General features: G+C 45.9%; 1 protein-coding gene across 1 annotated transcript; it reads right to left on the bottom strand.

The window, feature by feature from the left end:
* Window positions 1–2,082: 2,082 nt before the first annotated feature.
* LOC121000755 (KAT8 regulatory NSL complex subunit 1-like) lies at window positions 2,083–19,170 on the bottom strand. The gene is made up of 11 exons (XM_040431379.1): window positions 19,150–19,170; window positions 18,940–19,055; window positions 16,665–16,869; window positions 15,514–15,673; window positions 13,317–13,475; window positions 7,149–7,291; window positions 6,531–6,649; window positions 5,754–5,805; window positions 4,699–4,811; window positions 4,133–4,391; window positions 2,083–3,136 (listed from the first exon to the last, which is right to left on the bottom strand). Exons 1-11 carry the CDS (start codon window positions 19,153–19,155, stop codon window positions 2,831–2,833), a joined length of 1,638 nt encoding a protein of 545 aa, XP_040287313.1. The 5' UTR covers window positions 19,156–19,170; the 3' UTR covers window positions 2,083–2,830.
* Between the last annotated feature and the right edge of the window lie 6,136 nt (window positions 19,171–25,306).

Here is a 25,306-nt window from a genome sequence, read left to right as displayed (position 1 = left end):
GTCCCTACACCCGGAGGTGTTCGACTATTAGTCTCTGTTAGGGTCAACCGGAGGTGGATTTGATGGCATCCAAGCTCCCCGCCTTCTTCTCTCGGACAAGAGATCGCCGGGTGTTCGACATAGACGCACTGGTGGTGCTTTGGTACAGGTTCTCTCTACTGTATGTCTTCCCTCCTGCCCCAAGTTCTGGATCAGGATGGAGGGCATCCAGATGATTCTCATCGCTCCGGATTGGCCCCTTCACGCGTAGTATACCGATATCAACCTCCTTCTAGGAGACACACCGTGGCCTCTTCTGCTCCGAGACGCTCTCTCAAGGACCTGTCTTCCACCAGCATTTAGAGTCACTACGTTTGACGGAGTGGCTTTGGAAACAGACATTCTAAAGCAGCAAGGTTTCCCCTCACAATGTCATCCACACCATAATTAAGGCCAGGAAACCAGTTTCATCCAAGATTATACAACTTGGGGGTCCTTTCTGCGCTTCTGTGAGGAATGTAGCCTTCCTCCACTGCGCTTCTCACTTCCACCATCCGGTCTGGATTTGGGACTTGCTCTTAGTTCCTTAAAGGGACAGGTGTCGGCACAGAATTTTTTTTCCAGCGTCCTTTGGCAGAACAGGCCCCGGTCAAGACCTTTCTACTAGGGGTGGCTCACATTGTTCTTCTGTATCGCACCCCCCTTTTCCTCTGGGGACTTAAACCTTGTCCTTGGCTCCCGCTAATCGGCTCCTTTTGAGCCTCTGGACGCAGTTTCCCTCTGTATCCTTTCCTGGAAGGTTGCGTTCCTGGTGGTGATCACATCCATAAGGCGTGTTTTGCATTTGGCGGCGCTTTCTTGTAAGGAGCCTCTTATTCTGCACCAAGATAAGGCAGTGCTCCGCCCGGTACCTTCCTTTCAGCCGAAGGTAGTCTCTGCCTTCCATGTCAACTAAGACATTGTTCTCCCTTTGTACTGTCCCACTCCCTCAGATCCTAGGGAGCAAGCTCTAAAATTTAGTTTTTTTATCCTTCTCCAGGTCAAGGTGATTCTGCATCAAGTTGTCACAGCTGTCATAAGAGCTGTGTGGCCTCTGCTGAAAGCCACCTGGCTTTGTCTGCATCTTTTAAGGCACGAGGGTCTTCTCACCCCTCCAGGATAACAGCAGGTTGCTGGACTTCAAAGCTCCCACCCCCCTAGTGAATCTGCGAGGTACAATTCATACCATGAGGACTGCACGAGAACGCTCTCCAATAATACGTACGAGAAAAGGATTTTTCATATTAGATATCCATTACTTTGTGTTTCTCCTTCGCAGTAGACCAATTCCAAGCCTGTAGGCTGGGTATAGTCTGTAGATTTTCCTTAGTGGCATCAGCCCATACTCATGGTTTCCCGTATCACCGCCAAAAAGATTTTACTGTCACTAACACAAAAAAAAAAAAAAAAAAAAAAAAAAAAAATCCTTATCCATAAAGAATAATTAGTCAAACAGCTAAATATTTCCAAGGAAGCCCGGATCAGGGAAACAATTTCTTCAGGAACAGAAAAATCCAGCACATGCACCACGGATAAAATCCAACTTTATTGTGATTCTTTTAAAAATTCCATGAAATGATCAGAATACTTTACGCTAAGCGCGCTGATCGGCTCGTGGAATTTTTAAAAGAATCGCAATTAAAAAAAAGTTGGATTTTATCCGTAGTGCATGTACTGGATTTTTCTGTTCCTGAAGAAATAAAGAATTGTCACATTGATGGAAGCCCGACCGCCGGGACACTAATGCTCAAGAATGGAGGTCCGGTGACCCCGATTACAATTGATTGATGGCCAAACAGGTGCACTGCCGCTCCATTCAAGCTATGGAACTACAAGACACCCGAGCTCGTCCTCTGCAATCTTAATCCCACAGAGCTAAATATGGGATTCTGCTCAAAAACAGGGGACACAGGACTAGAGTTCAAAATCGATGGGAGTCCCAGCGGTGGGACCATCACATCCCTTAATCTACAGACTGGGAATAACTTGTAACTGGAAAACCCTGTTAATGCTGGAGTAAAGTAATGAACAAAACACCATAAACAAAAAGTGAGACAGGGGAAAACTGGTCCAATATGATTTAGAATTTATTATTTTTAATCTACCTCCATATACACCCGGCTATTCTCAGACAGGAGACAATTCTTCCCACTCATTCAATCAATTACACAATTTTGTTCCCAGGGAAAGGGAGAGGAATCTCAGTCCGGTCGCTTTGCTGCTTCATTATTTTCTCTCCTTGTCGAGGTTGTGGCCGCTCACAGCGCTGTGTCCTGTGGATGTGCCGCCAGACATGTGGAGAACCGGCTTCTCCTGCTGTAAGGTTACACAGTGATGAAGAACAGAAACTAAGAACTAGTGACGGAAACTGACACCCGAAGAGCATCTTAGCATCTGTAGCTGAAGAGCGCTCCTTGTGGCGGTTAAGGGTCTAGACCTGATTCTTGCCCCCCATTCAGAAATGCCTATAAATCCTCCCCCTCTCCTCTGCCTACCTCAGCCTGCTCCATGTACCTACCCTGCCTTTTGCACCTCATGAAGCTGCAGGATATTGGCGTTGTCCACATCTGGAGACTTTCCCACGGCCTACGTTAAATGGCGTGAGGTTCAGCCTGTGGCCTTTGCTCTCTGCTATAACCTCATCATAGGCCTTTTACTTCAGTGTGCTGCTGAGCCCAGGACCCCCGACCAATTACTGGTGGCTCCTACTTTTCTGCCTGGGCCGGCAAGTCAGCCAAGCACTTGATACTGAAATAAAGTACATGGGATTTGCATTCTCTGGTCGTACACGTCTTACAAAGAGGAGGCGCTCTCATCTCTTGTTCACCGGCCTAGTGGGAAAATATTCCAGGCTTGCGATTTTCTCACCGCTATGGGCACGAAATCGAACAACTGAAATGCTGTTGGGTAGAGGGGGATCTTTGGAGGTGGCGACGAGGTTTTCTGCTGACATGCCAGAGTCCATGCCCTCAGCCTGGAGGCCAGACTTGCTCCCTGCGTTACACAGCACATCAGGCTTATTCCTGTTTCTGTTCGGTGCAGTTACTGGCGAACTCTGGAGAACGCGATGGTCTCGGTCTGAGAGGGGAAATGAGCGATGTTCCCAAGGTGCAACAATCTGCTGAAGAAGGAAAAAAGTGTTACTATAGGTAATTAGTGTACAATATAGCCTGTAAGTAACACAGATTACCATTTTGCCAACAAAGTGCAAAATTTATCACAGCGACCATTACAGTACTGTGCCTGGTCAGCAATGATGGGGATGCAGCATTCATTAGAGTGCAATGACCCCTTCAATTATCTGATCGATGGGGGTGTGAAGAGCAGGACACCCAAAAATCTGATAGGAATGGTCATCAATTTTGTAGCCCTGGAAAACCTTATTTTAACCCCTTCCCAACATCTACTGTAAAAGTACGGTGGATGTCGAGTCTGTTAAAGATGGTGCTTTCACACAGCAGACAGCTGGGGCTAATGTCCACGATCTGCGCTAATGCCGATTGCAGACATCTAAACCCTCAGATGCCGTGGAGGGGTGGTCGGTACAAAATGTCCAATTTGCCTTTTTTCAATCACTTCACCTCCCACAAACAATTGAATATAGTGTGACCCAAAAATCACACACTCCAAAATAGTATAAATAAAAATTGTCCCGAAAAAAAAAAAAAAAAGCCCTCACACAGCTCCGTAGACATAACTATAAAAAAGTTAATAGGGTCAGAATATGGTGATGAAAAGAAAAGTAATTTAAATTTTTTTTCAGTATTAAAACACAAGACAGACTATGCAAATACAGCATCGCTGTAAACATACTGATCCGGAAAATAAAGAGTACAAGTCTGTATTACCTCATAGGGAACGGCCTAAAAACAAAACCTATCAAACTGTGGTGCAATTACGTTTTTTACCCCACCCCATTTGTATTTTATTTCCAGCTTCCCATTACATCATATGCAATATCAAATGGTGCCATTAGAAAGTACAACTTGTCCCTCAAAAAACAAGTCCTCATACCGCTATGTGAAGGAAAGAATAATGTAAATGTCTACGGGAAGGCAGGAAGTGAAAAACGAAAATGCAAAAAAAAAAAAACAACATGTAAGATGAAACAAACCTGTTCTTCTTCATCTGGGACCTCAGGGGTGGAAGATCTGGTGTCTTCACTCCAGGAAAGCCCCCTGGTGCGGCTGTAGACAGAGAGGCATTGGACAGTGCTGTAAGGCTCCTGGTTGTCTGTTGCAGCAGATGACAGGGTTAATGGGACCTCATTAAGGCTGTGGAAACCAAAGTCCGGGGAGGCTGGCTGTTGGAACGACCCTTGGCTATTGGATGAGGGTTGTGGCGTCCATCGACCATCAGATTTGTTAGAGGATCTAATGAACAGAAAAATAACCTGTTTCAAATATCCACAAGCAAAGAATTGAGAGCCGTGTTCTTTTCACCACTACTCTGAAGCTTCTGCCAAGCAAGACAACTGGGACACCTGGACGCTCCGACTAAGGTTCCTGCCTCTCCATGAGGCCTGCTGCTCATTACACACTGCACATCATCCAAGGCTATTTATTTTGATATGTCGCACGTTCAAGCAGCATTCTAAGTGTGTCATCTACACCGAGGTGACCTGGAAATCACAGTCCTGTCCGTTTCTGTGTTCTGCTCTGTAAAATGAAATTTACGTACCTGCTTCCTCGCCTCTGCGAAGCAGCTGAAGTCCAGGAATCCCAGCGGGAACGCTCCATATCCTCGTACGCACTGTGGCGGTTCTGATATGCCTCTGCGGACAGATCCTCAAGCTGCAGAGACACAGAGAAGTCAGCATAACTAGATGAAGTCAGGGCATAGCAGAGTCTGCTCACTGTGTGGGAAATTAATAGACTGGATGGGCTCTGTCCTAAACTGGAAACTAAGCAGCATCAATGACAGACAGACCAGCGCAATCTGCCAGGAAATGCAAGTCAAAGGGGTCGTCTCATCTGAGACACTGGGAGCATATCGCTAGGATATAACACCCTATTGTCTGATAGGTGCATGTCCCACACCTATCTCCTAAAAGGAGCCCTGAAAGAAATGGAGGGTGCACTGCGCATGCGCAGCCGCCGTCCATTCATTTCTTTGGGGCCGCCGAGAATAAAGCACTGGCTCAGCCATTTCCGTCAGGCCCATAGAAGTGAATGGGAGCGGTGGGCAGTCATACACTGTGCGCTCCCATTCACTTCTATGGGGAGCACGCTTGGTGGTGGCCGAACCAAAGTCCTCAAGCCACCACTTTGCCCGCTCCATTCTCCATATAGGTGTGGCTCCCAGCGGTGGGACCCGCACTTATCAGACAGTGGGGGATATCCTAGCAGTATGCCCCCATTGTCTCAGATGGGAATACCACTTTAACTCTACATTGTAATAAAAGTAAATCTATTACCCAATAAAACATAGCTGTACACAGGTCATTAATGCCAATGGTTAAATAACTTCTAGGGGTTGTCACAAAAAATACCCCTCTATATGGGCATTGAAAGGGGGGGGGGGTCCCCTTTATGGTCAGGTTGGAACCACCAGCTCGCACGATTGTGGACGCAACCTGCTCCAGTATTACACAGACAGCTCCTCATCTGAATGACTGACCCCACAGTGGCTGTGCCTACTTCATTTACAGGGAGGTAGATTTAAAGTACGAGGCAAATCTGACAGCAGAGAAATCCACAGTAAAAAAACCATCAGCACGCAGGGTGGTCACGTACCTGTGGATCTTCTTCCAGGGATGTTTGCTCTGAAGAGTCCAACTCTCGCCAACTGAGGAGATAAGAGATAAGCTGTCACCATAAAAAACAAAAAAAAGTTAAATATTCTACAATTTACAAGAAAACATTATAAGCTAGCAAGACTTCATACACAGAACGAGTAGTGAACAACTTGATTAAAGGGGTTCCCCAGGCTTTTAATCATCGATGACACTATCCCCTTAGGACAGGTCATCAATATCAGATCAGCTGTATGAGGAGACTGTGCGCGCAGTGTGCACGTGTCGTCTCCCGTCTTCCTGCTCGCTGCCGCTTTACCATACACAGCAGCGATGAGCAGGAAGAGAGACGGCACGTGCACACTGCGAGCATCATTTCATACGACTGAACGGATCTGATAGGACCCCTGCTGTTCTGATATTGAGGACCTATCCTGAGGATAGGTCATTAATAATAAAAGCCTGGAGAACCCCTTTAAAACCTTAGTCCCCAAGGTTAGTCCTGTGCCGTCACCAGGTCTATGCCTCTCTGTGAGGGCTGCACAACCTGGTGTGAGACCCTGATTATTCACTTTCTGTGGAGTATTTAATAATTCACTGCTGAGTAGTTCAAGTTGGGATATAATGCAATGCATGCGCTCAGGAGTCGGCGTATTCTTCTGGTCCCGGCAGCTCAGATGCGAGGACGCCAGCTTTTGGGTGCCGGTTGGGGCTGCTCTCTAGCAATTTTAATAAAATGACTGCACAAGAACAAGCGCAGAGGTAACTTAGGACATACCTAGGGGTTAGGATCTCCTTGTACTGTATCTTCTCCACACGAGCTGCCGCCGCCATAGACATTGGAATGACAATGTTATCTATGTCATATGAATTTTCAAACCTTTTCCGCTTGAGAGCCTAAAGACGAAACATTACATGAAATGCTCATCTACAGGTAAAGGGAATTTAGATTCTATAAATGCTGGGTTACTACAACCTTTACATCTTTCCTACAGTGATAACAGAAAAACAATAGGGTTACGTGGATCTATACTAAGATAAGTGATCACCTACCTGATCGGAGGGGGTCTGACACCCAGCATGCCCACCGATCAGCTGTTTTGCAGCAGCTTTGGTGTCAGAACTACACAGCTCCGTCTGTTGTGCAGTGGACAGAGCCGGTTACTGCAGTGCGGCTACCACTAAGGTGACTGGGTGCAGCACTTTAGTATCCAGCTCCGTCCACTAGATCGGGTAGGGTGCTTCTGGTGCAACTGCAGAACAGCTGATCGGCAGGGGGTAAGAGGCGTCAGACCTGCTCAGATCAGGTAGTAATGGCCTATCCCGAGGACATATCTTGTAAAGGGTTAGCCAAACGCTTTAATGTGATCATCAGAGGTTTATGAAGTTTACGTACCGCTGAGTTGGATGAAGGGGGAGTTTCTGTGAGGGATGAAAGCTGCTGGGCTGCATTGCTTGGTCTTGGAGTCACGGGGCTGGATATGTGTATGCTGGAGTTCAGCGTTCCTCTGTGCTGCTTGTCCTCTCGGAACAGAGACCCTTCCGGGCAAAAAGATAAATCCATGACATTTTCAGATGGAGGACATGAGATCAGAGATTATGCATCAGGTACTTTCACACTTGCGGCAGAGGATTCCGGCAATCCGGACGCAAATGGATGCATTTGTCATCCAGAAAAACTTATCCGGTATTAATTTAATTTTCACATTTTTGAAGGTCTGCGCATGCGCGGAACGGAAGAATGGATCCGTCAATGCGGCAATTTTATTGCCAGATCCGGCACTAATATATTTCAATGAAAACTAATGCCGAATCCGGCATTCAGGCAAGTGTTCAGTATTTTTGGCCGGAGAGAAAACTGCAGCATGCTGCGGTATTTTCTCCGGCCAAAAAACGTAAGAGGGACTAAACTGATGCATCCTGAAGGGATTGCTCTCTATTCAGAATGAATTAGGATAAAACTGATCCGTTTTTTTCCGGTATTGAGCCCCTAGGACGGAACTCAATAGCGGAAAACAAAAACGCTAGTGTGAAATTACCCCAAGATAGTATGCATAATGAAGCTACAGGTCTGCAGCATGCATGGCTGTAGCTGTACAGTCACCACCATGAGCATAAAAAGCCTTCCATAGTATCAAGACCGGCTAAATGTTTACCGAGCAGCACCGTGCCAGCTAGGGTGGACACCGCTGCAAAGGGAGCAGGACTGCCAACCCATCGATCAGATGTAAAACTGGATGGAAGTGTGCAGAGATTTAGGCTACGTCTACACGACGACATTTGTCGTGCGACAATTTTTATAATGGCAGTCTATGGTGTCGCACTGCAACATGCTGCGACTGCAACGCAACAGTCGCAGAAAATCCATTCGAGATGGATTTTTCTGCGACTGTTGCGTCGCAGTGCGACACCATAGACTGCCATTACAAAAAATTGCCACGCGACATTAGTGCAACAAATGTTGCGCTACAAATGTTGCAGGGTAGTTGTGCCCTGTCGCGCGACAAATGTCGTCATGTAGACGTAGCCTTAGGGACTGCTCCTGCAAAGCAACCTACATGGTTTTCTAGGTCTGTGCAGCATCAGGCTGATACTGAGAGCTCAAAGCCTTAAATGGATCCTGGCAAATCTAGGGAGGGCGGGAAAGGAACATTTCCCTAAGGAAGTGCCTCCTCACATGGCTTGTAAGCAGTTGGTCCTTGTGACAAGAAAATACAGACAGGTCTGTGTCACTCCTAGAGCCCATAGTTTGCTAGGGAATTAAATTCCCAATGACTGCGGAGCCCTTTTCAGATAATGCAGCTATGGAACCCAATAGCTTCTCAGATTTGTTTTAGGAGGCAGAAGGGGTTACAAAAAGAATACATCCCAAAACTTTTTTTTTTTTCTGAAAAAAAAGGGTGAAAAAAATATTCACAGCTATGCAAATTAGCTTTTCTAGCAAATAATACTTTATAAAAGGCAGCTAATGTTAGAAATACTAGTAATCACATATTAGAAATAATACCCAGCCAGAGTGCCCCCCAAAGGCCTCTCAACCAGAAAGGCTTTTGTCCTGGAAGAGCTATTGCCAACGTGAGGCTGGTTTAAGCCATTATCTAGCTATGCTATTAAGTCTGTTTAAGGCCCCATTCACACGTCCGCAATTTCGTTCCGCAAAATGCAGACCCATTCATTTCTATAGGGCCGCGCAATGTGCGGCCCGGCTCCGGAAATGCAGACCTGCACTTCCGGGTCCGCATTTCTGTTCCCGAAAAAAATAGAACATGTCCTATTCTTGTCCGCAATTGCAGAGAAGAATAGGCATATTCTATTAGAGCCGGCGACGTTACGGACGTGTGAATGGGGCCTAAATGGAAGAGCAATAATTAGAAAGCTACGCTGTAGTTGTGAAATGTTCAGCTTTTAAAATTCTTTAGGAAAGAAAGCTGAACGACATGTTTTCCACATGCGGATCTCTCTTGAGTTGCCTGAAAAGAATTGCCAAAATATTTGGGTTTGTTAGAATCCATGGAACTGATTTTCAGTGGCAGACTTTTCTGCCACGTGTGAAGGCACCCTAACAGAGCTGAGCAAAGAGACTTTGCCTGGCTGCCTGAGAGGCCTTGGTTGGGGTACTATTTCTTCTAATAAAGGGCATAGAGTATGCATGAGGAGCATCATAACCCAGTCAATGTTACTGTGGGTTTCTGGGGAAAAAAATTATGAAAATTAGCACATCTTACATCAGCTGGCATCATTTGAATAGCTTTCTCAGAAACCCAGGGGGCACTACTTGGCCTGTAATACTCTACAGCTCTCCATAATAAGCAAGTACTCCCCAGATAACCCAGAAAATGCTCCCTCTGCGATTCACCCAAAACAACTCACAAAAGAAAAATTGGGTTCGTTAGAATCCAAGCTCTTTGGGAAAGTGTGTAGAAATCCGAACTCGCTGAATCGTTTTGATCATCCTTAGTTATAATGTCACTGGCCAAACAGCAGAGGTCCCCGGTGTCAGACCCCCACCGATGAGATGCTGATGACCCATCAGCATAGGGGGGATAGAAGATGGATCAGTTACAGTTGGATAACCGCTTCAATGTCAGCATATGGCCGTGCTGTGCCGGTGGGTGTCCCTGGCTGCACCGCTACGTCTCTCAGCAAAAACTATGTCTATAGGGTGGTGCAATGTCTGCCCTAGCCAGGTGACAGGTTTGGGTCAGTAATGCACATATTTGGGGGGGTGGACTGAGGAGAGGTAGATATAGCTGGGAGAGGCATCGTGTCACTTAAGGTCAGTATACGAGACCACCTCTAGCCAAAATGTAGTGATGCTGCACAGAACCAACATTCTTCATTGCTACAGTTCTATAACAAAGTAGACCAGCGTCTGTGTGCCTCGCTGTGCCTCCGCTACTGGTCTGCAGTGTTAACACAGGTCACACTACTGATCAGTATTACTAAGGTTCTGGGCAGAGGTAGTCACATATACTAACCTCAGGTGACAGGACATACAAACTATAATGGGGTCCTAATATGGACTCTCATTTTGACAGGAAGAATAGTGCTGCATGCCGTGTTATTTTTTTCTGCCAAATCTGAAGGAACTGCTGACTGCTCCAAACAGCTTCTGACAGCAGTGTGGCAACAGCTTTATTTAAACTTCCTGTCACCGGTGCAGCTTTTTTTCACCATCAGATCCCGCTGGTCTCCATCTGAATGAGGTGGGATGCCATCAATGCCAATGATGGTATTCCAGCTTTACCCAGCGATATTAAACTCAACAAAACTGGCTTTTCCAAGCCAGAAGATCTCCTTAAACCCTCAAGATTAAGCTGGTTTCGACTGTAAAAGGGTTTTGTACCTTTGGGGGGGGGTTGTTTTTTTTTGGGCATACCCTGGAAAGGGAAGCCTACTTACCCACTTCCTGCCACTAGCTAATCCTCTCTTCGCTGCGATCCCTGGATGTAAAAGGTCCATTTTGACACAACTGCAGCCAATCGATGGCCACAGCAGTGACCCGATTCCCTTGTGCCACGTGACCATTTGCCATGATGGAAGGTGAGCAGGTCCCCGCTGTAGCTAGCAATTGGCTGAAGCAGCGTGAAAAAGGAAATTTACATCTTAGAAGCTCAGAAGAGCAGCCGAGGGCATAGACAGGAAGCAGGTAAGTATGCTTTCCCTTCCCAGGTTTGCCCAAGACAGGGGTTTGACCAGCTACATGTCATTTTCACCACTGCATTTCTGCAGCTATAACTAGTGTTATGCGGGATAAACCTTTGCAATTTTTTTTTATTTTTTAAGACCAGGCGAGTCTTCAGTTGGGTACATAATAGGTGCAGGGGTTTATGTAGTATATTTCATACTAAAACTGCACCATGTAATTATTTTTTTGCAGACAAATTCAATTTTTATAACTTTTTAATAGAGTATTTACAACCAGCAATATCTTCCTTTAGGCTAGCACAGTCTTTTTTTAGGGTAACTCCTTGTATCCTTCCTAGGTTCAGCTACACAGGGGGCCCCCAGAGGCTTAATAACGCCACCAGGAAACCCTGTGAGCCCATCTAAGTGGGTGGGGGCACTTTGGTTATGCCACTATTACTCTATCAGAGCAGGAGCCAAGGCTTCACATTAGCTCTTGGGATGCGGCAAGCTTCTTGGAAAGGAACTGCCTGCAGGATCTGTCTGCATTCTGCCGTTGCTCGAAGCTTAAACATCGCCATCCGGCTCCATTAACTATAATGGGGACCGGCGGAGATCCAGCTGCAACCTGGTAAATAAGGCAAGAATCAGCCAGGAGAAAAACACTTCCAGATCCTAAGCGCCAATCTGAAACTAGCCTAAGCTGCAGTGATATAGCCGAGCATCCGCTCTAGGATCACAAGACACCCATGCTGCACTTGGGCAATATACCACAGTATTAAGAAACGGTGATATCGTAGTATTTTAGCGGCACCATAGGGGCAGCCGCACTTGACAGTGCTAACTGCTTCTAAAGCGTCCGGCACACAGTACACATTAGAGCGCTCGCATCTACAGGGTAGAGGTCTCCAGCAGCTGCCCAAATAACGCTACCTAGAAAACTTCCCAGCATGGCTGCGCCCACAGAAAAGTATGGTCACATGGGCAGAATGTCTTAGGTCCTTTACCTCACCATGGAGAGAGAGAGAGATGATATATATATATAGTGGTCCCTCAACATACAATGGCCTCAGGATACAATATTGTCAACATAAAATGGTAATTTCTGACCCATCGCAAGTTGAAACCAGAATCCACATACAATAGCTCAGACTCCGATCCAACCAATCGAGGCCATTTCTCTGGTAGAATAGCTGGATTAGTGGCTAGGTAGCAGCTATTCCTGATTGTAACATGTCAGGACTTGTATAGGTCTTAGCCATCTGCTTTATTTTCTTAAATCTTCATTTTCTTTCATCTTGGATGACATATTGTAGAGGGATCTCTCTCTATATATCTCTAACCCAACCCAGTTCTGGCGCACAAACAGCGGAGCATGCAACAAATTTAGTAAGCGGCGTGCATAAGCCTCTAACCTGATTGCATCTTTGACCAGAGTGATAGTTACTAAAACAGATACGTGAAGCGCCTGTCTATAGTAAATGACATCCAATGTTTTATTTGACTGAAGGTCATGTTTATGGTGCCAACATGGCCTTTTTTACAATGTGCACTTATGAGGGTCCATTTATCAGGGTTTTCCGTTAGCATGTAGCACTTTCTATCAGAGCGCCGGAGTTGGCTGTTCGCTGTACTATGCCATCGCCAGTACTCCCATAGAGAATGAGTGGAGCAGCAGGGCGCATGTCCAACCGGAAAAATCGATCAGATGTGGAGAACAGGAACCCTGTTCTTATTGGGGCATCAAGGAGATATTACTGTATAATGTAAGGTGGCATCAAGGAGACATAATGGGGGCAACAAAGAAGCACGAGGACTTGAGTCACATGTTTTTTTCCTACTAAATGGGCATTTATCGTGATATATATCATTATCGTGATACATTTCTTAATATCATAAGAATATTTTTGATATCATCCAACCCTAACTTACCCCAGAGTGCTGTGAAAACATTGCGTTCGAGTAAGGACCCTTAAAAAGGTCTATTGGTGGCTAATGAATTAGTATATACTAATAGATTAGCACAGGCACACTTTACATCTTGAAGGATCACTACAATTCTAGTTCCTAAAAGATGTAAGTGGGTGTCACCTGAATGCCGTGTTCTATGCAGCTGTGATTTCATTCCCTCCGCTGCAGAGTCTGGGGTTAACGAGGGCCTAGACTCTTCTGGTCATTACCACCATTAAAGCCACCTGCTGCACAAACGTGATCATTTGTAGCTGGTGCCCTCCGGTGGTGAAAAGGGGAAATAAACCATTTACATATGACTGGCAAAGAGGAGAAAAGAAAGAGGATTTTATGGATAAGTAGCCATAATCAACAGAAAAGTCTCGGAGGAAGAACAAATGACATTTAAAAGGGTTTGAAATATCCACAGAGAGTTGCTGGCAGGTAGAGAAGTATTTTCCATAAAGCGGGATCCTGTGGCACTTACTGCCTGTGAAGTCCAGCGTCGGGCTATGACAGTCTCTACGCAACTTTTCTGAGGGTTTTTTGCTCAGCTGAGAAAACTTGAGAGCTTTGAGTTTGTGAGAGACCCGGAACTGCCTGTCTTCTTTCAGCAATGCTTCAAAGTGCAAATTAAGGGGTGTATCTGAAAAAAAAGAAGCAGCCAAAGAAAGCACAGTCAGGAGGAGTCGGGCCAAATTTAGGACACATTATATGTACGCGTGTATAATATATATAGCAAATGGCATTTATCATGTACAGAAAGTTAATGTATTGTGATTCTCCATGTTGCCTCCTTTGCTGGCTTGATTTATTACACCCTTTCTATGGTTAATACCACCCTGCCTCTCTGGATGACCAAACAACAGGAGTGCAAATAGGCTGGTTCTTTTTCCTATAGTGAGCAAGCATGAGCACTGCTGCTGGATTACAGTGTGGTCATAACCATGGTAAGAAGCAGTGTATAATGTGACGGAAAAATGAATCCAGCCAGCAAAGGAGGCAATAGGGAGAATGCCAATACATTAGCATTATAAATGCCACTTGCTGAAGCGAGAGGACCCCTTTAAGCTTTCATACTGCTCACTCCATGTTCACTTGCCTATGCCAACTCCACCTGGTGCATAGGCCAAATGTATGCATTAAGCGCCAATTGTCTGACAGAGGCCCAAAAAAAAAAAAAAAAAAAAAAAAAGCTCCATTTGGCCTCGTTGGGCTGGTCTGTCTGAATAACTTTCTACAGTACAGCACAGTCTACTGCACTATTCCATGCACGGTATACTTTTGTTTTAAAGGGAACCTGTCATCAACTTTATGCTGCCCATACTAACAGCAGTATAAAGTAGAGACAGGCGAGTTGATTTCAGCGGTCTGCCATTTAAAAGTTAAAAAGTAAGTGGTTGCCGAGAACCAACATCACAATCATTGCAGAATAGGCCTGGAGAAGAGTCCCGGCCACCTGAGAAGAGTCCTGGTTATTCATTATTCCTGCTCTCCGGCCCACCTGCTGATGACTGACCGGCTTCTACCTAGTTTTCTCCCTTTCTCTCTAGGAGAGAACTGCCAATCATCAGCAGATTGGGGGGGGGGGGGCGGGGGTGTAGCAGGAGATTAGGAATAACCAGGACTCTTCTGAAGTAGATTTGACTCTTCAAGTCCTGGGCTGCAATGATGATGCTGGTTTTCAGCAACCACTTTTAGCTCATGAGTGACACAGCGCTGACATCAGCATGTCTGTCACTATTTGGGTGCATTCACACGTCAGTATTTTTACCTTTCCAGATAAACGTTCCTGTTTTTTGCGGATCCGAAAATCTGGATGACATGAGGATGCTTTTAGCATGTCAACCGCATTTTTGACAGATCCATTGACTAGAATGGGATGACTGAACGCAAAATCGGATAAATAGTAGGACAGGATATATTTTTTTCCAGGATCCGAATAACGGAACCCACGGAACGGAATCTGAGAGCACCATGAGTGCTGTCCGATTATTTGCGGATTCCATTGAAAATGAATGGATCCGCATAACGTTGAGTTTTTAATCGGAACGGATGCAGACCACCAAAACGGACGTGTGAATGGACCCTTTTATGCTGCCCTCAGTGAGATCAGCGAAAAGTTGATGACAGGTTCCCTTTGAGATGACGCTACGTCCCTCTACAGTGACATCTATCAAATGTCTAAGTCGGGAAAGACGTACTAAGCAAACGCAGCATAAAAGCACCTCTACATGAAGATCGGCCAATCCTGCCAAATGCAGCGAGGCAACTACTATTTTGAGGCTCCCTCTGATGTCAGATGTTGGGCATAAGGAGGATCCATTAGCTGTAATTCAAAGTGCTGGATTCTTTGTTCCCAAGGGACATAAGTCCATAATTCTCCCATTCAAAGCACATGTCCAGTTGGCCAAGCATGCATGTATATGGTGAATGAATGCTTAGCTGACACCTACAGTGCTCCCCATATACAGCAAGGTGCGTTTCTATCATAACTCTGGGATACCACGTAAATGTGGTATCTCACTTGTGAACAAGCCTGCGGAGCGCAGCGAGGGAGAGACCAAGATCACAACCATAAGGATCAACTCCAAGAGTAAAAACAGCAGCTTCACCAGGAGAACCGCTACAACTTCAGGTCCACCCACGTTACAGAGGATACAGCCCCTCCGCTGGTAGCTTACCGTAGGGGAAGGAGAGGATGGGGTGGTAGCATGGATCGATTAGTGCTATGCGCTCGCTCATGGTGCTGGGATGTGTAGTCTTCAAGTAAGTCTTGCATCCGCAAAGAATGCAAGTGGTTGGAGGCTCACAGCCACACTTCGTAGACAGCTGCTTCTGTGGCTAAAGACAAGACAATAGACGATTAAATACAGAGAGGGGACGGGCAAGGAGAGGTCTCAGATCACAATATAGCCACTAGGGGGCGCTGACATGGGACGATGCCGGGTAATAAACAATGCAGATAGACCGTATACAAGGCTATTGGCTCTCATTGCTTTTCACAGGACACCACGCAAATTGAAAGAGGAATCATTGATCGTTATTACCATTGATCATACGATGATTGGCCCAGTAGTTAAAAATGGTTTTGCAAGATTTTCATATAGATAGTATAGGCCAGCAGCCCCCCAACCACCAGGAAGATAGTTTGCCGGACCACAGAAGAGAGGAAGGGAGACACTAAGGCGCATGCGCGCCCGACGCGCACATCGGAGTTGCCAGAGTCCGTGGAGAATGAGGGAGGGACTGAGGGAATCCCTCCCTCCCATGACACTGTCGCCGCAATAAAATGAGCGGGCTCTGATGTTGCCCGCACCATGGCCACGAATTAATGTGTGGCTAATATTAAAGTAGGAGGAGGGACGGGGGAGGGTTTACAGCTGCGCCGTCTCAGCTAGTGTGCACTGCGAACGGCAGCCTCCTCCTCCCGAGTCTTGTGTTCTCCAGTCCCCAGCCATTAGTACCTAGGGCGCAGGTACCCGGCCCACACACTGCAAGATTATTAGCCTGCCTCAAAATAAAGACAGGCAAAAAACATGCATCAGGCAGCCGGCAAGATTTGGGGTTAATGTGACTCATTAACCGCAATGTTGCCAGTAGCCATAATTTGAGAAGATGGGGTCACCTATTAATCTGAGGTACATGGTGCTATTACATTATTGCAGATCAGAGGCCACAGTGGGTTCAGCGCACCTACAGCGTCTGCCCAGGGGACCCTCCACTTCCTGCTGTAGAAATGGTCTCTAAAATAGCAAAACTATTAGGAACACAATATTTTTTTTTTTATGGCCTCTGAGAACGGGATCTGTAATCAGAACACGGCCGTTATTACCTTCCTGCTGAGAGACGACACCTCACTGGATCTGACCAATCGGCGTTTCTTGTGCCCGCGCAAGGGTCGTGTTCTGGCAGCCATGCAGGAGGAGTCGGGGAGCGCTGGTGCTGCAGAAAGGCCCTCTACACGGCGTTTTTTTCCCAGCACTTCTTCAGGATCCAGATCCTCTGAGGAACCATTACAAGACAGACTGGGACGCACACTGCAAAGGAGACGAGAGGTCAGTGACGCGTGTGCTGTCCACATCCGAATGTCCATTCCGTCATTCCATGTCCCCGTAAAAAAGATAGAACATGCCCTCCTCGTTCTAGTGATTGGTGGTCTCTGTGCTCAGACCACCACCGATCAAAACTTTTGGTATGTCTCTGAAATATAAAAAAATTCTCCTGAACCTCAGTGACTCTTTAAAGGGGTTGAAGGGCATGTACATGCCTGCGACCAGGTTTGTACAATCCTCATTTTCCATTGCCATACTGGAGTTTATCCTCATATCATCGGTTTTACCTTTTGCTGCTTTTACATAAAAGGCTTTATCATCACAATTCTACTGGTTTCCTGCCAGTCTTCAGCATAGTGGGGATAGGGCGGCCATACATATGCACTACGGCAGCTGGAAGAAACCCTAGAACAGGGATGGCCAACCTGCAGCTCTCCAGCTGTTGCAAAACTACAACTCCCAGCATGCAAAGACTGCCTACAGCTATCAGCCTACAGCAGGGCATGGTGGGATTTGTAGTTTTACAACAGCTGGAGGGCCGCAGGTTGGCCATCCCTGCCCTAGAAGATCAGAATAAATGATTCAACCTTTACGAAATGTACATGGATGTGATACAGGACAATCCCTGAAGTACTGCATCCTCATCTCCCAATTCAGAGAAGCTACATGTGGCGTTCCTCCAGCCATGTAATGACAGATTATTGTCAGGGATCCCTTCAGACGGAGAGGATGGGGGTGTCTTAACTGTACAAAATCTGAGCCGATGTGTAGAAAATTACAGCACGAGACGTCAATCAGCTACGTTTATCAGATTACATGGTGCTTTGCTTCGGAAATGAAAGTTCAGATTCATACAAGTCCTCTATATTGCGAACGCTCTTTTGTAGTAGCTTTCCACCAGGGGGAGCCACAAAAACATTAAAGTGGGCCCCAAAATACTGTCCGGGCTTGTTGGAGAAGAGGCTGGCTCCTCCTCAGTACCTTTGGGTTCTCCAATTAGAGCAAGCGATTCTGTTTAGAGGCAATACATCATCGTGCAATCAGGTTGGGGGGGGGGGGTGTCTTTCTCAAAGGACACGCCCAACTCCTGCAAACATCACATCATAAACAGCATATCATATATTACATTATAGATCCTCTCTTGCAGGTATCAGTCCTGTGGCAGCCCCTCAGTTCTCAATTTTAAGGTTGTATCCCGGATATTTTAAGTTATCCTCTAGCCACAGGATAAGGGATAACTATAAGAGTCCATTCACACGTCCGCACTTTGGGTCCGGATCCGTTCCGCAATTAAGCGGAACGGGTGCGGACTCATTCATTTTCAATAGGGACGGAAAAGATGCAGACAGCACACAGTGACTTCTGCATCCGCGGCCCCGAACTTCCGGTTCACGGCTCCGCAAAAAAAAAAAAAAAAAAAAGCACTATCCTGTCCTATTCTTGTCCGCAGCTGCTAGTGGGGTGCAGGTTCAGTGTTTTGCGGATCCGCAAAAGACTGCGGACGTGTGAATGGACCCTTAGATCTGATGGGACCCCAACCAAATCACAAGAACGGGAGGCCCAGAACCCACACTTATTTCCAGCAGGTGCCAAGGAAATGAATGGAGCAGCAGTGAAATCCTGTGTTCCGTTTAGTTTTGGAAGGCCCTGCAGGGTATGGCACCAGTTTTCATCAGTATCCCCTATCCTGTGTATAGATAGTAACTTGAAATAATCAGAATAACCACATGGCAATGGCTGATGTGCAGGTACATCCAGACAGCACTGGGTCAGGACTACTACCACCCAGCATTCAGTCTCCCTCCTCCGGACGATGGAAAGGATACTGCAGCCCGACCGCCACACTATATAGGTGCCATAACCCGCGGGAATCTAGAGGACAGTGGTCCATTTCCAATTTCCGTTGGGTGGGACAACAACTTCCTTTCTTATACAGGATACCGGGGAAGGTCCCGCCATGCAGACAGCAGCACGCCCCGAGACGTCGGCCACCTTCTGACAGCCTGCTCTACCATCAGCCACATTCAGGCTTAGAAGCAACATTAAAATACTAACCAATTTATGAATCCGTTGACTTGACGAGATGATTTTTGGGATCCGGGGGAGTCGCAAACTGACTTGGTGGGAGGATTTTGACACGCAACATTTTCAGACTGTGTAAGGCGGGAACACTGCAAGAAAAGAGGCAAGAGGTCTCACTATGCAGCACGAAAATGAGGAACCATCCCACATACAGAACAAAATTCTTCCAGACATCAGCTCTACCTGCATTAAAATAAACTGAGGATATAGAGAGCCCCTTAAAGTGGACGCACAACCTCACAGCATCTTGCCTTTATTTAAATAGGATGGAATTTCTTGTAAGGGTACTTTCACACTTGCGGCAGGACGGATCCGACATGCTGTTCACCATGTCGGATCCGTCCTGTGGCTATTTCGCCGCCGGACTAAAAAACCTGACATGCAGTAATTTTAGTCCGGCGGCTTTCGCCGTGCTGCGCCCGAGCTCCGCCCCCGTCCCCATTATAGTCAATGGGGACGGAGCGGCGAAATAGCCGCAGGACGGATCCGACATGGCGAACAGCATGTCGAATCCGTCCTGCCGCAAGTGTGAAACTAGCCTAAACCGCTGCACAGCTGCTGATATAACACATTCCATGCCAATTACCTGCAGTGACCACTAGAGGGAGCTTAATACATCCTGTACATACATTGAACCCTGACTAGCGCCCTCTAGTGGTGGCAGCTGGAAAGTTAAATTTTAAATCTTTCTGCAAAACCCCTGCACAGACAAGGCTTCTACCAATATAAAATCTGATCTATGGCTATGTTCTACTATTATGCGTTCTACTATTTATCCAGTGATACAGGGGTGTGGGGTGTATCATTGCAAAAGGAGAGTTCAAAAAAAGCCAGTGACATCCCTGTGGAGGCAGCCATACTGGCAGGAATACTTTTTCCAGGGCTTACATATTGATGATCGGTGGGGTCAGATATCTAAATGGTGCTCAGAAACAAGAGCCTATACAAACCATCGTGAAGTAACTGGAAAACAGCTGGACACAACTTAAATATACAAGACCCATCCTTTACCAGCTGTCTGACGCAAAAGCTGCGTATACAGCTGTCTAAACTGAATACCACAGACCCAATCATAGGCTCGGCAAAGAGATCACACTGGGAGCGTGACCCCGCGGGCCTCTAATCTCTACTTTTATAATAGATAATAAATAATACCTCCAAAAATAGTTATTACTTTACATTCCCCATATGTCTACTTCATGTTTGGATCATTTTGTAAATTACATTTTATTTTTTTGCGGACGTTAGAAGACTTAGAAGTTTAGAAGCAAATCTTAAAATTTTTCAGAAAATTTCCAAAACTCACTTTTTAAGGAGCAGTTCAGGTCTGAAGTCACTTTGTGAGGCTTACATAATAGAAACCACCCAAAAATGACCCCATTTTAGAAACTACACCCATTAAGGTATTCAAAACTGATTTTAAAAATGTTGTTAACCCTTTAGCTGTTCCACAAGAATTAATGGAAAATGGAGATGAAATTTCAGAATTTCCCTTTTTTGGCAGATTTTCAATTTTAATATTTTTTTTTCCGCTAACAAAACAAGGGTTAACAACCAAACAAAACTTAGTATTTATTGCCCTGATTCTGTAGTTTACAGAAACACCCCATATGTGGTCATAAACTGCTGTACGGGCACAAGGCAGGGAGCAGAAGGAAATGAACGCCATATGGTTTTTGGAAGGCAGATTTTGCTGGACTGGTGTTTTAACACCATGTCCCATTTGAAACCCCCCTGATGCACCCCTAGAGTAGAAACTCCAAAAAGTGACCCCATTTTGGAAAGGTGCCAGTTTTGTTGGTATTATTTTAGGGTACATATGATTTTTGGTTGCTCTATATTACACTTTTTGTGATGTAAAGTAACAAAAAAATTGAAATTCTGAGCGTTCATCTCCATTTGCCATTAAATCTTGTGGAACACCTAAAGGGTTAACAAAGTTTTTAAAATCAGTTTTGAATACCTTGAGGGGTATAGTTTCTTAAATGGGGTCACTTTTTTGGAGTTTCTACTCAAGGGGTGCATCAAGGGGGCTTCAAATAGGACATGGTGTCAAAAAAACAGTCCAGCAAAAACTGCCTTCCAAAAACCATATGGCGTTCCTTTCCTTCTGCACCCTGCCGTGTGGCCATACAGCAGTTTAACCGCCTCCGGACCACCGAACGCAGGGACGCGTCCTGGAGGCGGTCGATTTATTCCTCCTGTACGCATATACGCGTCCTCTCGCGAGACGCGAGATTTCCTGTGAACGCGCGCACACAGGCGCCCGCGTTCACAGGATCGGAAGGTAAGCGAGTGGATCTCCAGCCTGCCAGCGGCGATCGTTCGCTGGCAGGCTGGAGATGTGATTTTTTTAACCCCTAACAGGTATATTAGACGGTGTTTTGATAACAGCGTCTAAAATACCTGCTACCTGGTACTCTGGTGGTCCCGTTTGCTTGGATCGACCACCAGAGAACACAGGCAGCTCAGTAATAAGTAGCACAAAACACCACTACACTACACCCCCCCTGTCACTTATTAACCCCTTATTAACCCCTGATCACCCCATATAGAATCCCTGATCACCCCCTGTCATTGATCACCCCCCTGTCATTGATCACCCCCCTGTAAGGCTCCATTCAGACGTCCATATGATTTTTACGGATCCACGGATACATGGATCGGACCCACAAAACACGTACGGACGTCTGAATGGAGCCTTACAGGGGGGTGATCAATGACGGAGGTGATCACCCCATATAGACTCCCTGATCACCCCCCTGTCATTGATCACCCCCCTGTAAGGCTCCATTCAGACGTCCATATGATTTTTACAGATCCACGGATACATGGATCGGATCCGCAAAACACTTACGGACATCTGAATGGAGCCTTACAGGGGGGTGATCAATGACGGAGGTGATCACCCCATATAGACTCCTTGATCACCCCCTGTCATTGATCACCCCCCTGTAAGGCTCCATTCAGACGTCCATATGATTTTTACGGATCCACGGATACATGGATCGGATCCGCAAAACACATACGGACATCTGAATGGAGCCTTACAGGGGGGTGATCAATGACAGGGGGGTGATCGCCCCATATAGACTCCCTGATCACCCTCCTGTCATTGATCACCCCCCTGTAAGGCTCCATTCAGATGTCCGTACGTGTTTTGCGGATCCGATCCATGTATCCGTGAATCCGTAAAAAACATACGGACGTCCGAATGGAGCCTTACAGGGGGGTGATCAATGACAGGGGGGTGATCACCCCATATAGACTCCCTGATCATCCCCCTATCATTGATTACCCCCCTGTAAGGCTCCATTCAGACATTTTTTTGTCTCAAAAAAATAAAATCTCACATGAACTCACCATACCCCTCACGGAATCCAAATGCGTAAAAATTTTTAGACATTTATATTCCAGACTTCTTCTCACGCTTTAGGGCTCCTAAAATGCCAGGGCAGAATAAATACCCCACATGTGACCCCATTTCGGAAAGTAGACACCCCAGGGTATTCCGTGAGGGGCATATTGAGTCCATGAAAGATTGAAATTTTTGTCTCAAGTTAGCGGAAAGGGAGACTTTGTGAGAAAAAAAATAATAATAATTTCCGCTAACTTGTGGCAAAAAAAAAAAATTCTATGAACTTGCTATGCCCCTCAATGAATACCTTGGGGTGTCTTCTTTCCAAAATGGGGTCAGATGTGGGGTACTACCCTGGCATTATACTACCCTGGCATTTTAGGGGCCCTAAAGCGTGAGAAGAAGTCTGGGATCCAAATGTCTAAAAATGCCCCCCTAAACGGAATGTGGGCCCCTTTGCGCATCTAGGCTGCAAAAAAGTGTCACACATGTGGTATCACCGTACTCAGGAGAAGTTGGGCAATGTGTTTTGGGGTGTCATTTTACATATACCCATGCTGGGTGAGATAAATATCTTGGTCAAATGCCAACTTTGTATAAAAAAATGGGAAAAGTTGTCCTTTGCCAAGATATTTTTCTCACCCAGCATGGGTATATGTAAAATAACACCCCAAAACACATTGCCCAACTTCTCCTGAGTGCGGAGATACCACATGTGTGACACTTTTTTGCAGCCTAGGTGGGCAAAGGGGCCCACATTCCAAAGAGCACCTTTCGGATTTCACAGGCCATTTTTTACAGATTTTAATTTCAAACTAATTACCACACATTAGGGCCCCTAGAATGCCAGGGCAGTATAACTACCCCAAAAGTGACCCCATTTTGGAAAGAAGACACCCCAAGGTATTCCGTGAGGGGCATGGCGAGTTCCTAGAATTTTTTATTTTTGTCACAAGTTAGCGGAAAATGATTTTTTTTTTTCTTACAAAGTCTCATATTCCACTAACTTGTGACAAAAAAGAAAAAATTCTATGAACTCGCTATGCCCCTCATTGAATACCTTGGGGTGTCTTCTTTCCAAAATGGGGTCACTTGTGGGGTAGTTATACTGCCCTGGCATTCTAGGGGCCCTAATGTGTGGTAAGTAGTTTGAAATTAAAATCTCTAAAAAATGGCCGGTGAAATCCGAAAGGTGCTCTTTGGAATATGGGCCCCTTTGCCCACCTAGGCTGCAAAAAAGTGTCACACATGTGGTATCTCCGTACTCAGGAGAAGTTAGGCAATGTGTTTTGGGGTGCCATTTTACATATACCCATGCTGGGTGAGATAAATATCTTGGTCAAATGCCAACTTTGTATAAAAAAATGGGAAAAGTTGTCCTTTGCCAAGATATTTCTCTCACCCAGCATGGGTATATGTAAAATGACACCCCAAAACACATTGCCCAACTTCTCCTGAGTACGAAGATACCACATGTGTGACACTTTTTTGCAGCCTTGGTGGGCAAAGGGGCCCACATTCCAAAGAGCACCTTTCGGATTTCACCGGCCATTTTTTACAGATTTTGATTTCAAACTACTTACCACACATTAGGGCCCCTAGAATGCCAGGGCAGTATAACTACCCCACAAGTGACCCCATTTTGGAAAGAAGACACCCCAAGGTATTTCGTGATGGGCATAGTGAGTTCATGGAAGTTTTTATTTTTTGTCACAATTTAGTGGAATATGAGACTGTAAGAAAAAAAAAAAAAATCATCATTTTCCGCTAACTTGTGACAAAAAATAAAAAGTTCTATGAACTCACTATGCCCATCAGCGAATACCTTAGGGTGTCTACTTTCCGAAATGGGGTCATTTGTGGGGTGTTTGTACTGTCTGGGCATTGTAGAACCTCAGGAAACATGACAGGTGCTAAGAAAGTCAGAGCTGCTTCAAAAAGCGGAAATTCACATTTCTGTACCATAGTTTGTAAACGCTATAACTTTTACCCAAACCATTTTTTTTTTACCCAAACATTTTTTTTTTATCAAAGACATGTAGAACAATAAATTTTGAGAAAAATTTATATATGGATGTCGTTTTTGATGGCATTATTGCACTTTATTTGTGTTTTGAAGAGTGCCGTTGCATTGTCTTTTTTTCTTCGTGTGTGCAGCCATGGCATTGGGATGTGCTAACTGACCCCTATTTTTATGTAAAAAAGGCCACACTGCATTTCTAAAGGTCGTCTAACCATCAAGAACCCATAAGCATAGTAGGTGGTTGAGCTGGGTTTTGGGTTTTGAACTGGTTTCTCCTCTGCAGACACTGATAGTGTCCCTGTGTTTCTCAACTCTTTGCAGACTGCTGATTCTGGTTTGTGATTCCCCACAGGGGGCAGTATTGGAGAGGTCAGTGTTAGTAGTGGGGTAACACAGGGGGCAGTATTGGAGAGGTCAGTGTTGGTAGTGGGGTACCACAGGGGCAGTATGGGAGAGGTCAGTGTTAGTAGTGGGGTACCACAGGGGCAGTATTGGAGAGGTCAGTTTTAGTAGTGGGGTACCACAGGGGGCAGTATTGGAGAGGTCAGTGATAGTAGTGGGGTACCACAGGGGGCAGTATTGGAGAGATCAGTGTTAGTAGTGGGGTATTACAGGGGGCAGTATTGGAGAGGTCAGTGTTAGTAGTGGGGTACCACAGGGGACAGTATTGGAGAGGTCAGTGTTAGTAGTGGGGTACCACAGGGGGCAGTATTGGAGAGGTCAGTGTTAGTAGTGGGGTACCACAGGGGACAGTATTGGAGAGGTCAGTGTTAGTAGTGGGGTACCACAGGGGGCAGTATTGGAGAGGTCAGTGTTAGTAGTGAGGTACCACAGGGGGCAGTATTGGAGAGGTCAGTGTTAGTAGTGGGGTACCACAGGGGGCAGTATTGGAGAGGTCAGTGATAGTAGTGGGGTACCACAGGGGTAGTATTGGAGAGGTCAGTGTTATTAGTGCGGTC

The sequence above is a fragment of the Bufo bufo genome, chromosome 5, assembly GCF_905171765.1.
Source record: "Bufo bufo chromosome 5, aBufBuf1.1, whole genome shotgun sequence".
Taxonomy (NCBI): Eukaryota; Metazoa; Chordata; class Amphibia; order Anura; family Bufonidae; genus Bufo; species Bufo bufo.
The sequence above is the reverse complement of the archived record's forward strand: the minus strand, read 5'-3'. Positions and strand labels throughout refer to the sequence as shown.

Bases quoted from the DNA above. Each gene is read 5' to 3' on its own strand.
- LOC121000755 (XM_040431379.1), bottom strand. The intron at 16,870-18,939 runs GTTAGTATTTTA...TCTCCTTTGCAG, and splicing joins GTCAACGGATTCATAAATTG to TGTGCGTCCCAGTCTGTCTT. The intron at 7,292-13,316 runs GTAAGTGCCACA...TTTGCCCGGAAG, and splicing joins GACGCTGGACTTCACAGGCA to GGTCTCTGTTCCGAGAGGAC.